The 14,599-nt window shown below is 40.7% G+C and overlaps 1 protein-coding gene across 2 annotated transcripts; it reads right to left on the bottom strand.

The window, feature by feature from the left end:
- Window positions 1-900: 900 nt before the first annotated feature.
- On the bottom strand, window positions 901-10,297 carry LOC123594574 (odorant-binding protein-like). 2 transcript variants are annotated; one of them, XM_045471381.1, is made up of 7 exons: window positions 9,959-10,297; window positions 9,327-9,463; window positions 5,658-5,738; window positions 3,258-3,352; window positions 2,333-2,434; window positions 2,016-2,060; window positions 901-1,106 (listed from the first exon to the last, which is right to left on the bottom strand). In XM_045471381.1, the coding sequence occupies exons 1-7, from the start codon at window positions 10,244-10,246 to the stop codon at window positions 1,048-1,050; spliced, it is 807 nt and encodes a 268-aa protein (XP_045327337.1). In that variant the 5' UTR covers window positions 10,247-10,297; the 3' UTR covers window positions 901-1,047. The 2 variants fall into 2 exon arrangements, with proteins under 2 accessions (XP_045327337.1, XP_045327338.1); XM_045471382.1 differs by having other exon boundaries at window positions 3,258-3,359; window positions 5,668-5,738.
- Window positions 10,298-14,599: the final 4,302 nt, after the last annotated feature.

Raw genomic sequence — 14,599 nt, 5'->3', positions numbered from 1 at the left:
CCATAATAATGTTCATTACTGATGCCTTTGACATTTGCAAACTGTAGCCCAGTTGGAGGCTATGTTTGTCTCAGTATTTATTCTATTAAATACTGGTTAAAGCTCATTTTATTTTCCTGAGGTGTGGACTGGATCTCTGAACGTTGGCACAGCCATTGGGTAAGTGGTGCATCCTGAGTGCTGATCTCTTAGCTGGTGAACACCTGTGTATCATGGCTAGCTGATACATGTGCTCTGCCTATTACAATGGGAATGGCCATTCCCTAGAAGTTCCCGTGTCCACTGCTGTTTGAAACTTAATGGAATGGCACGCTCTAGATCTTGCGTACTGTGTTAACAGCTTCCCAACTGAGCTCACCATCTGATGGTTTGTCCAAGCGCTACACTGACACCATGACCCTCTGGGTTGACCATGTCTCAGCCGCTGCCCCATCTTGGATGACTGTGATGCCCCATCTGTAATGACTGTAATCCTACTGTAAGGAAATAGCAGTCCTTCTCCTCGGTTTCATGGGTAATGGTGCTGTGATGGTAGGCAGTTCCCCTCAATTATGACTCAAGGCATTGTAGACTGTCTGTGTATAACTCTCAGTGAGGTGTGCACACTTCTTTCCTTGTGGTAGATAAGATGCTTCCTTGGGACCTTTTTTCTTGACCATTGTAGTAAAAATACCCATCGTCCCTTCCGCTGATGGTTTAGACCTTTTTCTCCCTCTCATTTAGACACCTCTGTGGCTTTTCTATTTAAGCCTAATCTGAATGGTCTCTGATGGGATGTTGATCCTATGATAGCCATGCTTTCCTGGGTAGTTGTATGTAAAGTGGATATTTATGTGTTTTTAAAATTAAACACACAGGTTTAGGATACATGCATATGTGCACAGACACACAGGTACAGGGTACACGTGTAATCAATTTATTTAATCATTCAGAAATCCTGTGACACCAAACAGGACCTGAATGGTGATGGACAGAGATGAGATGGGAAAGGCAAACATGTTTGTGAATAGAGAAAATGATGTGAGGCAGAAAGGAGGAACATACTCTTCATGCTGTTGATCCTGATTCCATGGGGAAGACCGTGTTCCTGGCTCTCAGTGATGCAGCTACAGGTGCATAAAACAGGAGAGGAGGTTGAGTTGAGTGGACTGTATGAGACTCAGGAAGTACAACATCAAGGGTTCGGGGGACGTTTAGTTGACCCAGTGCACCAATCCCACAGGGAACATCATACTCTCCATCCCTACGATATGGGGGGGGGACCCACTGGAATTTTTTCAGGGATGTGTGTGTGATGGGACTTTTCATAATCAGGATCCCTTCCAACACTTTCATGATTTCAGAATGAATGTTCATGGGGATGGCGCATCAAACATGATTTTACAGGATCTTTGATGGAGTTACACTCTGGTCTTCTGATTGCAAAAGCTCTCTGGCCTCAGGACATTATATTCAGCATGAAAGCTAATATTTCTGTTTGACCTTTCTTTCGCCCCTTTCTTCCCAACAACAGTGACAAATGGCATGTGTTAGCCTAGAGCACAGTCATAATTTGAGGCTCATATTACTTTAAAGGTTTAACAATCACGCTTTAAGGAAATCACGTTCTGCCGGAAAATACACATTGAACGGTTGTGTCATTGGCGTGGTAGGAGGGCCTCTGAGGTGGCTGTTGCAATTATGCAGAACTAAACACGGGATGAGCGGGAATAGTGCACATGGAGTGGTGACGCATTCGGACAACCCTCAAGTCAGAACTGACTGGAAAACTCATTATTTTTCCTGTCATCCCCACCAGCATCTGGCTTTCCTGCTACTCTCTGAATGGCTGTCACTGGCATGATTCTTGTGAAATAATGCTTTATCCCCCAAACTGCTTTTTAGCATTAAATTCACCTAAACTGGTTTGCAGTCTCGGGGTAAAAAAAGTAACCACATGTAACATAAAAAAGTTGTCTAGTGACATAATTACTGAGTTGACATAGTGGCACTGATAACACGTCATTCTTACTTACAGTGTTCAGGATGGGTTGGTCCGTTCTCATTTTTAGGACACTTCTCTGGGGAAAGACAAATACAAAAGGTGAATAAAGGAGCAACCCATCATGGCCATTTCCCAATATATGTAAGGATTTCTTCTTTTAAATAATGGATTTTATGAAAGATAATTCATGGAAGAGAAAATGTAAAATGAATCAGTTTTTTTTTTCCAGATAGCATATTTACAGATCAGGTGAGAGATATGTTCAGGGAAAAAAAAAAAAAAAAAAAAAAAAAAAATATATATATATATATATATATATATATATATATATATATAGTGTCACATTACCAGTTTTGCTCATATCTATAAGATTTTCTTCGGGAATATTGTTTTGTCTCATCAACTCCCTGAACTTTGCAAAGTCGTTGTCATCAGGATGAAGTCCTCTGCCTGAAAATCACCGTGCATAAAGCAGAAATTGCCCATTAGAACCCCTAAGAATTTCTGAATGCAGAATGAGGAGAATGAATGGGGAAATCAAGTCTTTAACTCAGTCTCCAACAGTTGCCACTGACTCTGTCCCAGTGTCAGCTGCCTGACCTAAGTGGTAGGAGCCGTTCACTGCTGTCCCTGTATAACCCATGCAGTGCCCAACATCAGCAGCGGGACTCCAGGAAAACAGCAGGAAATCCATGAATTGGGGGCCTAATCCATCAAGAATATCCTGCCTACCTCATCTCTGCCTACACCTCAGACTCTGGCTCTGACATGCACCCCTGGTTCTGGGCCCAAAGAAAAAGCAAGCACGGTTCTCACCTTCCCAACCATGGCCCTGTCACACAGTAATGGGAGACAGCTTCCTTTTTTATGAAAACCAGAGTTTTCAAATGCCTTTTTCCAACTTGAAACCTAGCACCCCTCTCAAGCCCCTGGGGGTGGAAATCGTTGATGTTCACAATAGTGCATTGACAGGATTAAACAGGATGAAGGCTTTTTGTTGTTTTTAAGTTTCTGCTCTGAGGCTGAAGAGTCTATTTGAAAAATTGTCATAAAATGAAGGAACTGGGGTCAACCCGAAGATAGCCGTGGCTTGAAATGAGTTGACTTGTTAGCAAATAATTTCTAATCAAACTGATTTTTTTTTTGCACAAATGGGGATTATTCTTAAATGTCTTATGATCTGGTACCTCCAACCTCTACTGATTTTCTCACTGAAAATGCTGACAGTGGAAATATTATGCGACCATGACCATCGTCAGGAAGATATACGTACCAAGCAATACAAACGTTTTTGTGGTGTTTCTTCTGGTGTTCACGTTGATTGTGATAGTATTTGAGGTGGCAGAAAAAACATTTAAAATATTTTGACTCGTATCTGTGAGAAGACAAAAAATATATATGTAGAATGTATATAAACTGTAGCCTTGCCTTAGTGAATGTATTGGAGATTGGCTCTACCGTGGCCTAATTAGCATATTGGTAACAACATTCTCATATTGGTCCCTCCAACGATGCAGCGAATGTTAACATTGTGTATGACATGGAGACAAGGCCCGTAAAGAACTTTTCCTTATTGCCCCATTCTTCCGAAATTAAACATTTCACCCCTTCCTGTCTTACTAAAGTGTTTTCTGAAACATGTGTTCCAGTGGAGCCAACATTTTTTGAACAACACGACTTGTTGTCATATGGCATATTATCAATACAAGTTTAAAATCTCTTTCTATTTGCCTTATCCCGACATTGGAGATGATTTCTCTTTAAGACCAAAATTCAGTTGCCCTTTAAAACCCTGCATGACTGTGTGCTGAGTGCCTATCCTACATTGGGCGATCTTCTGAGTCACTTACGTCCGCCCCCTTAATCTAGGTGTATTACCCAACAAATCTCTGGCTGCCATGAACATGTGCATTTTTATTAATACGGTTTTACTTGTGACGATACACACGTTCAGATCCTGCCTGCAGGGGCACCTTCCACTCTGGCTCTGCCCATCCACCCTGGTACGTATACAAGAAAAAGAATAAGCATTGACCAACTTAGCGTCATCACCATACCTTCTAATATCCGTTCTCTCTTCTGCTCTCAACGTACACAATGCCTTACTGGAACCACTCATCAGGATTTTTTTTGAAACTATGCCACTTTGTGTTTCCCATTCAAATAGCCTTAGTCAGCCCCAGCCAGAGACCAAGTGGCAGCTGAAACAACTTCAGAGTTGCATGGACCTAAACCTTGCACAGGCCTGCTCTTAGGTCCATGAGTCTTGGGTTGTGTTGGAACAATTTAAATAAGAGTTTATACATCTCTTCAGATTCTTAGTAACCAAATGTTTTAATGATAATGTTATAAAGAAGGGCTTCGCTTGGATTGCTCAGTGGGTTGAGCATCTAACTTCCGCTCAGGTCATGATCTCACGGCTCATGAGTTCAAGCCCTACATCGGGCTCTGTGTTGACAGCTCAGAGCCTGCAGCCTGCTTCGAATTTTGTGTCTCCCTTTCTCTGTGTCCCTCCCCTGCTTGTGCTCGGCTCTCTCTCTCTCTCTCTCTCTCTCTAAGATAAATAATCATTAAAAATTTTTTTTAAATGAAGGGCTTTGCAGGAAATCTCACTAAATAGGTTTATAGAGGTAGTGCAGGTTATGGAAGCAATGAAGTTAAATCTGTCTTCTGAGCCTCCAGGGTGGTTTCAAGGCCACTGCTGGTATTCTGCTTGTCAGTGTGACACCTCACTTTTCCAGAAGAGAGCTGGGTAGGTCACAATTCCTAGTTCCCAAAGAGCTGTTACAGTAAGTGCAGCTCATTCTCCCTTCTCAAGTTGTCCAAATCTAAGTTAGAAGGGGTTACCAAAAGGGAGAAAATTAAAGAAGATAGAGGATGTTGATGGGTCAGGCAAAGGAAAAAATAATGTAAAGCTAAGAAGAGTGAAAACATAACTTAAAAAATCTGGGAACATAAGTTACTGAGGAATATGCATAGGGTCGAATGCCAGACATATAATTCACTTTGTTTGCATATATATTCTACTTTTTGCAAAGCCGTTGTGCTGTTTCTTATCTTAGATGAGGGGTGTAACCACAGACTTACACATCACAATTTTAGTCAGATATTTAGACATTAGGCCATTTAAAATTGGGAGTGTTGTTTAGGGTAATTAAGAAGAGTTTAGAATCTAAGTGTTAGCCGACATCCCCATTGCTTTTAACTGAAGCTGAGGTTACGAACAAATGTGCCTGGTGATTAAAATCACTCCGATTTCCTTGGATTGTAGGTTAATCTCCCAAGAATGGAATGCAGTAAGATGTTTTAAGATGATGTTTAAAAAGTATTCTCTTAAAGAAAATGAGATTGATATGTAAACTGAGGATAGACCTATTATATTTAGTTCCTAAGGCCATTTAAATTATCTTGAAACATTCTCATATACTCAAGAACTTTATGAAATAAACATCCTGAGCCCTTATGAATGATTTAATAATACTCAAAATTGGAAAGCGGCCACCAATGTCCTATGACTTAACTGTGCACGACAAGATAAAGTGCTTGGATAGATAATTTAGGGGAGTGTGCCTGGTCACATGTCCAATGATTAGTTGAACTAGAATTCAGGCAGAGAAGAGTTCCAGAAAGAAGTGGAGACTACGATTTTGACCTTAATATCTCAGTAAAATACTTGTACTTACAACCAATATTGAGAAACTTGTCACGCCCAATGGTTCCCACGGCAGACTTTTCTGTGCACAGTCCGTTCATCCTTAAAAACAAAATGTCTTCGAGTGAGTCGATGAAAACAAACTGTGAACCACAATTAACATTCTCTTTGTCTCAATCGCACAAGAATCTGCATGAGGCATCATTTCAGTGCCTGTAAACAACGTGCCATTTGAAAGAGAAGAAGTCGGTTTTCCACCATCAAAGGTCACCTGCCAAAAATGTCTTTGTCTACACATGGAATCAGGTAGTTCTAAAGAGTGACTATAAAACAAGTCATATTTAAAGGCAATTAAACATGAAGAAATCTGAATTGTTAGAAAAGAAGGCAAAAAGAACATTCCCTTGCCTTAAAGATTTTCTGGAAAAAGAGAAGAAGAGCCATCAAGACGGTCCTTGGCGGTTGTCACAACGTGGGCAAAGATTTCTTACATAATATAATAGACAAAAGCACCCCCCAGAAAAGGGGGAAAAAATGATGGGCTTAATTTAATTAGAACCATAAACTTGTATAAAAACACTACTCAGAAAATTAGGCATCAAGTCACACATGTGTGCCCACGCACAAACATACATCCATCCACACACGAGCTAATGCATAAATACACATGATGCGTGTATGTGCTAGATGGAAACTACATGTGTATTACAAACAATTATATACGTGTCACATATATAACGTGAGAGTTTGTGTATTCCTGTGTGTGTATATGACAAAAAATGCATATTTGGAAAAACAGGAAGAATGAATACGGCAGAAATCGTAAAAGAGGAAGTAAACCAACTAAAATGGGGCAAATGGTTGAACAGACCCGTCATGCAAGAGTGGTGTAGGAAACCGTGCTCAGGTGGATGACTCATCAGAGGCACGCAGGTTAAAACCACAGTGAGCTGGTACCTCACGTTCACGGGACTGCATAAAATCAAAAGATGTCAATACCGAGGTTTAGGAAGAATGTGCTGCCGCTAAATATCTGAGACGTTACTGGCAAGAATGCAAAAGGCACCGTCACTTAGAAAACAGCTTGACCCTTTCTGTGGTTAAATATGCTCGTGTGCCATGATGCAGCAGTTCTGGGCTACCGGAGAAGAGTTGCAAATGAATATGTGTCGGCAGAGACATTAGTGCAGAGCAGTTCGTATCCAAGGTGTTCAAGACAACCACAACGTGGAAACGTTACCCAGGAAGTGGGAGACGTCATATTGGTACATACACGAGGAACTTTGATTGGCAGTGACGCGAGTGACTGTTTGCATACGGAGACACGTGGATATACGTTCCAAACCTTATGCAGAGTGAAGAAAGCAGAATGAGATGCATCGTGTTTAATTTCGGCGTGTGAAGTTTAATGCGTGTGAAGTTCTAGAAGAGGGAAGGAAAACACGGCATGTCAGGTGTTGCCTATAGCTACCTGGGGTGATGGAAATGTATGCATCTTGAGGGTGCAATAGATATACACATAGGTCCAAGTTCGCTGAACTATGCCTTCACATGGATACCTACCACTACACGTCCCTTGCGTTTCAGTAAACCTGATTGCAGGGTGGGCGTCCAAAGGGAAAGTCTACTAAACACAGACGGACACAGAAATTTGAAAAATGAGAGAAAAAGACCCTAGGGTACTCTTTAAAAAGTTAATGAAAACTGACAGGTGTATCTATTGAAATAGGATGTGAGTGTAATTTGACAATATGTGTATAATCCATTATATATTATATAGAACATATAACCAACTATATATTTTATATACAATCAATTATATAATTATATAACATTGCATATCTATTACATATGTGTATGTATATAATTACTTAATTATATAACGTTACATGTATATTACATACAATGTATGGATGTATGCAATGTTATATAATTATTGTATATAACATATAACCAACTATATATTTTATATACAGTTATATAATCAAATATATAATTATATAACATTACATATCTATTACATATATGTATCTATGTAATTACATAATTATATAACATTACATGTATATTACATATAATGTCTGTATATATGCAGTGTTATATAATTATTGTATGTAACATATAGCCAACTATATTTTTTATATACAATTATATAATTAATTATATCATTGTATTATATGACATATCTATTACATATATGTATCTAAATAATCATACAATTCTATAACGTTACATGTATATTACATATAATGTATGTATGTATGCAATGTTATGTGATTATTGTATCTAGCATAACCAACTATGTATTTTATATACAATTATATAAATAGTTATATAATTGTATTACATTACATATCTATTTCATATATGTATATAATTACATAATTATATAATATTACATGTATATTACATATAATGTATGTATATATGCAATGTTATACAATTATTGTATATAGTATACTGCAGTTTTATCCATTACTGACTTTGTAGAGCCTTCGAGTGTTATTTATGGAATGCTCACTATATTGTAGGCGTATACATATATTATTATTATTATTATTATTATATGTTATTCCACATTATAATTGTATAAGATTTCATATTATATATATAACATGTTATATAATTTAATACACAATTATATTTATATATTTATAAACCACTGTCTCCAAACATAACCCTTTCTTTTCCTTCATGTCAGTCTCTCTTTATTTCTCATTCTTCAAAGTATGTGCCTGTGTTTATGTGTGTGTGAGCAGTGGAGACTGAACGATTCTTGCATTCTGCCTATAGCTTTAGAAATTAGGTCTTCAGAAACAGACTTCATTCGGTTTCTTATAATCCCCTGTCACCACCCTTTGCAAGTTTTCTCATTTCTTTATACTGGGAACTTTTTGAACTATCATAAGCTATCATCAGTTCCCCCGAGCAGATCCATCTGAACTCAGAAAGATAGAAATTAGCATTATACTTCCCACCTACAATGTAAATAGATGTTTTAATCTTACAGGCCAGGATCTGTTTGCATGATTTGATGCTTTCAGATGCCCTATATTCCTTTGATTTCAGTGGTACCTCCTGCTTCATTTTGTTATCCTAGGAGTCGTCTACTGGAAGTCAAATGTTGGTGTGGAACTCATTGTTATTTCCAGGTGAATTCATCAGCATGTGTGATTGCTGGTGTTTTCAATTTAGCAATACAGTTCAGCTATGCGATCATTTGTCATTTTCTGGTGCCCTCTTTCCACCGCATCTTTACTCTTAGTAAAGAATTTCATGCATGATATTATTACTTTATAGATCTGTATCTGGCTCTGGTTTGAACAATGGAAGTAAAAAAGTGTCTTCATCGTCTGTTACTCTTGAGTTCTTAATAAAATGCCTGCAGGAAAGTGAGCATTTTATAAATAACATTTGAAGCCGCAAAGGCTTTGGTGACTTTAATAATGATTAAACATTGCTACTTGGGAGTTCTTCAGGGTAGAGAATGATTGAGGCCAGTGTCGGGAACCCTATGGTCACAGGAGGTCCCTGAGAATCCTCTCATTAAAGCAAGAAGGGTGTACTGAATTTCTTAAGAACTCAGAGCCTCACTTTCCAACATCAGCGAGGTATTTCACTGCAAACGTGCAACTCAGATGCCCTCTCAGGGTCATGAGATCAGGCCTTTTCATTCTGTGCTATTCTTACATGACAGAAAAATTGAAGACGACTGTGCCATTTGTTATGTCCACATCAACTTTGCGCATATAACCGTGGAATGGGCCGTTGCTTATCTTGTCAACGTTGGTGGCTGCGACCAAAAGCGTGTTCCATTCTCCTGAAAGCTAAAAGCAAAGTTTCCATCAGAAACGTCGGTCCAGTTCTTTTGATGGCCTCCAACATCATCCAGCATGGGTTTCCCTCCTCTTTTACATCAGCAGTGAGCTATCGAACTTTAAGGAACAAAAGCACGATTTATAAAATACTGAGAAACCCAAGTCTGCAGCAGAACTAAAAACTCACATAGTCCTGAAATAGCACGCTCGTTCTTATCGAATGCAAGAGCTCAAACCCAACAGCTCTTTGGCTGATGCACCTTCTGTTTTATAAGTACGGGGGAAGCAGCCAGTTAATAGACCAGAGCAGACATGTACAAAAGAGATGTGTAAGGAGGCGATGAACAGAGGGATTCCGAGTTTCCAGGTGCATGGCTAGGCTTAGATGCACATAAATTTGGATATACATAGAAAACCCCCCAAAAGACACACGCACGCACACACACACACACACAGAGGCACACACATGAAGACGTCCATGTCAGGTCAGCCTTTTTCTGGTACCTGTGTAAGGTTGTCTTGTAAAGGTGGGTGGCTGTCCGGTAAAGGTAGGTGGCCTTCCGGTAAAGGTAGGCGACCGTCCGGTAGAGGTAGGCGGCCGTCCGGTAGAGGTAGGCGGCCGTCTGGTAGAGGTAGGCGGCCGTCCGGAAGAGGTAGGCGGCCGTCCGGTAGAGGTAGGCGGCCGTCCGGTAGAGGTAGGCGGCTGTCCGGAAGAGGTAGGCGGCCGTCCGGTAGAGGTAGGCGGCCGCCACAAACCAGAACGACTCCAACAAGTAAGAGTAGAATCTTCATCTTTCTAGCACCTCTTGGTTTCTCCTCTGGAGGAAGCTCAGAATCAATTACCTGCTGGTGAGAATCTTGACCTCTTTATATAGTAAACATCTGTGAATGTGGCAATGTTTATCTACTTGTCATTTTTTACAAGAGACCATTGAGCAACACTGAAAATAAACATCATGTTGGCAGCAATGTATCCCAAAGATCTCTCAGACCTGCGGCATGTTAGTCATTTCTTCCATCAACCCCTCCAAAGGACATTCAGAATTCAGGCTTGCCTACAGGGTCGTTTGGATCAAGCCTGCACATCTTATGTCACACTGAGACTCATTCACTCATTCTTGGAGGTGGGGAGTGTGGGGAACAAACCTGTCCTTCCCTTTCTCTCAGATGAGTTTCAAGGAAATCACCTTCTTTCCCCAGCAAACTGCACCCTTTTCCTTGTTGAAAGACAGAAAGATTTATGTGTGGGCATTGAATTATGCCCACTCATAAATATAAATGCCAAGATACAGACCAAATGTGTGGAAACATTAGGTCTTCCTTTATTTCCCAGACTCTGAAGTGGGTGAACGAGCTGGACGGTACACTACTTTGGAGGTTTTTTGGGGACAAAGGTTTAGAGTGTCCTGAGTGATTCTGACCCTGTGAGTTGATTGTGACATCAGACAATTTTGTACTGATGGAAAGCTCGTAGGGGCATGTTCCGCTTGGAGAAAACAGGTTTTAAGTTGTTATTAAAAACTTAAAAAAAAAACCAGTGAATCAGTCGACAAAATAACAGTCTTTTAGGAAGCTGTTACCATGGCCAATTTCTTCAATATTAAATGAACTTTCCAGTCATCTTTACAGGCTAATAAATAGTACCAGAGGTGCCTTGGTAGCTCAGTTGGTTAAGTGTCTGATGCTTGATCGCAGGTCAGGTCTTGATGTCAGGGTTGTGAGTTCAAGCCCCGCGTTGGACTGCACACTGGGTGTGAAGTGTCCTTGCCTAAATAAATAAGCAAACAAACAAACAAATAAATAAAGCAAGAACAGTCAACCTTACAACCCTTTTGCTCACTTTTTGTCGGTTATGAAATGGAAAGAGTGATGGTCTATGGGATAAAAATAGACTGGAATGTCAAGAATATATGGGTATCTTTTGAAATATGATAAGAGCAGGGCTAATATGGTCTAAAACCCAGTCTGTTGCAATAACCCTTCATTAAAAGTGTCCCCCATTGAAACTCACGTGTTGATATCCAAACCTCCAGAATCTCAAGTGTACTTTCAACATAGGGTCACTGAAAACATAATTAAGAGGAGATCATGAGGGACTAATCCAGTATGGCTGGTATCCTTATCAAAAGGGAAATTTGGGCATACATGGAGAAAACAGGGTTATGCTGCCACAACCCAGCGACCTTCCACAGGCTAGAGGAAAGGAAGAAAAGAGACCCTCCTCTAGAGGCTGCATGGAGAGCCCAGGCTGCCCAAATCCCATCTCAGACTACTGGCCTCTGGATCTGTGAGATAACACATTTGTGTTGTTTTAAGCCACCGTGTTTGTTTTGTTTATTGTTTGTTTGTACAGCAGCCCTGGAAAACTCATGTTTTCCAGGAGTTGGGATTTGATATTGACTTGACTTAGGCAATTCGGCTCAGTTTGCCACTGGCTCCTACAGCCTGCGGCTGAGCCATGTGAGTTCACGGGAGACGTTCTTTTCTCCGTGGCTAACAACTCAATAGGGCAAGAGAGTTCAAGTCTCAAGGAAGCTTCTTGGAAGGTGTCAAGAGAGCATTCCTCCAAATGACTGAGGACCTTCAGGGAAATCAAGGAGAAAGAAAACAATGAATTTCCTGTTTGTAGTTTCCCTAACATTTCTTATAGGCATTTAAAATGGTGACAGGTTTGGGCACCTGGGTGGCTCAGTCGATTGAGTGTCTGACTTTGGCTCAGGTCATGATCTCACACATGGTTCACGAGTTCGAGCCCCGTGTCGGGCTCTGTGCTCACAGCTCAGAGCCTAGAACCTGCTTCCGATTCTGTGTTTCCTCTCTCTCTGCGCCTCCCCTGCTTGTGCTCGCTCACTCTCTGTCTCTCTCTGTCTCTGTCTCTCTCTCCGTGTCTCAAAAATAAACATTAAAAATAGTTTTAAATGGTGACAGGTTAAAATGATTGGCTCACTTTAGTTTTCACAGAAACCATGTGGTCTTCATTATTCTTGGGAGGTCTTTCCTTTCTCCAGAGATGTGGTTTGGCTCTGGGCACAGGACCGGTCACAGTCTGTCTGTCTTGATTTCACCAATTCTTTTTTATTTACTTTGAAGGTACTTTCTATTCTCCCACAAAAGGCAACAACAACAATTGTGATGAAGGACTTCCTCGCCAGATGAGTGTAATTAATTGCACATAGCATGGACTCAGAAGTCTATGCTCGAGAGAATCATAACGTCAGAGTAATTCTCATTTGGGCTTTGACCTTCCCTCACCTTTTGATGAAAGTCTCTCAAGACTCCTGCGTCTTCAACTGACCTCTGGCTTCCTTTATTTTAAAAGAGGCCAGTTTGGGTTCTTGAAGCAGATTCTTTCATTTCTTTTTTCCTCTGCTTTTGGACCCATTATTGCATTTCTCTGTTTTGTATTCCCTCTGTAGATCACCCCATATTGTTGCCTCTTGCATGAAAAATGAAATGAAATCTTTTCCGTATCTGACAGTGTTCCTTCCCACATTGTTCATTTTCAGCATTAGGAGATGGATAATACTCTCTCATCAGTCAACACGGGGATTGAGTTTAATAATTAACACTGTCCTCCCTGGTTCCCTTTAAATACACCTCACTTGCCCTCCACATGCCATTTGGGTCCTAATTACATCCATTACCTGGGTATATTCACTCAGTGCACACTGAACTATAGGAGATATGATATGTTGGAGGCTCACTTATTAATTTGTGAAGAATTCTATGGAGATCTCCCTTCCTTTTTTTTCTCATATAGACCCAGATTTTTTTTAGACATCTGAGTCAAGTCTTCAAGTACACAAGTCATTCTCCCCCACACCTTGCCCTCCAGCCATGTTCTTTTCTTTGCTTTCTACTTTGTACATTTCTCTGCATCCAGGACAAGACTCTGGTCTTGCAATTCATTTAATATTCTTGCCGTTTCTAGAATTATCTCTAGGAAGCCAGGTGTCCTGTCTTTTCCTTTTGCATTTTCTAGTTTACATGTTCATTGTAAAGGGTAAGCAGACACCTGTCTACTCTGTCCTGAAGGACCTACAGCATATAACTCTCGCCCAAATCCATTAGGTTGTTTGACTCACGACCTGCCAAGAACAGAAAAAGTAAAGGCCTAAAAGACATTTTGATTTCTCTCTGTGTCATTGCACTTTTCTTTTTTATTTATTTCTTTTGAGAGAGTGCATGAGGAGGGAGGCACAGAGAGAGAGAGAGAGAGAGAGAGAGCGAGAATCCCAAGCAGGGCAGAGCCAACATGGAGCTGCACTTAGGTCAACAGAGCCACCCAGGCGCCCCTCGCTTTTCATCGAATAGTCTTTATGTCAACTCCTCTTGGATTCCCTACCAACATCCAAGTGTTCAGAGTCAGAAGGATGATAATGATGTGTTTGAGATCTGGACTCAGAGTAGTCAGGTGACAACTCATCCTAGTTTTCTTGGGAGTTCCTGGTTTCTTGGGATGTAAGACTGGGAATCTTACATGGTAGGAAATCCCGTAGTGCTGAGCCAACAGGGGGAACTAGACACCCTAAGAGTGGTGATTAACCATATGGAATTTCAAGCCTTCCCATGGATATCCTGGTCACTTGATCTGGGACCTGGCTTTCTTAACTGTGTGTTTAAAAAGGTCACTGCAGTGCCAGTAAGAGCCATTGTTCTTGCAAACTCTACAAAGCGCTGTGCAGTGTCCCCAGCCTTGCTTTCCAGCTTTACCCCTTTCGACATGCCTCCTGCTACTGTAAGACCCTCTTCTCAAAAAGATACACGGGCCTCTGGGTGTTTCTAGAAGCCCGTGAGCAATTCTTTAGCAGAAAGGCCACTGTCACTGGCCAGTCAGTGTACAACTTACATGCTTCAAAATTACCTCCCACTCTCCTCTGTTACTACTCCTTCCTCCTAGTTTCTGTCCTTTGACAGAAATGTCCACTCCAGGTTGGTTTTTGTGCTATGCTTTTGTGCTGAAACCCCGTGCCAAAAACAGTTCCTGGTGCATATATAGGGGCAGGGTTGTCAGATTAAAATACAGGCTGCTTCGTTAAACTTGCATTTTACATATAGCATGGACATAACTTACGCTGGGAAGAGAAAGCTTTGTTGTTTATGTCAAATTCAAAGCTGACTGCCCATCTCCATTTGTGTTCACTG

This window comes from Leopardus geoffroyi, chromosome X (assembly GCF_018350155.1).
Source record: "Leopardus geoffroyi isolate Oge1 chromosome X, O.geoffroyi_Oge1_pat1.0, whole genome shotgun sequence".
NCBI classification, from domain to species: Eukaryota; Metazoa; Chordata; class Mammalia; order Carnivora; family Felidae; genus Leopardus; species Leopardus geoffroyi.
The sequence above is the reverse complement of the archived record's forward strand: the minus strand, read 5'-3'. Positions and strand labels throughout refer to the sequence as shown.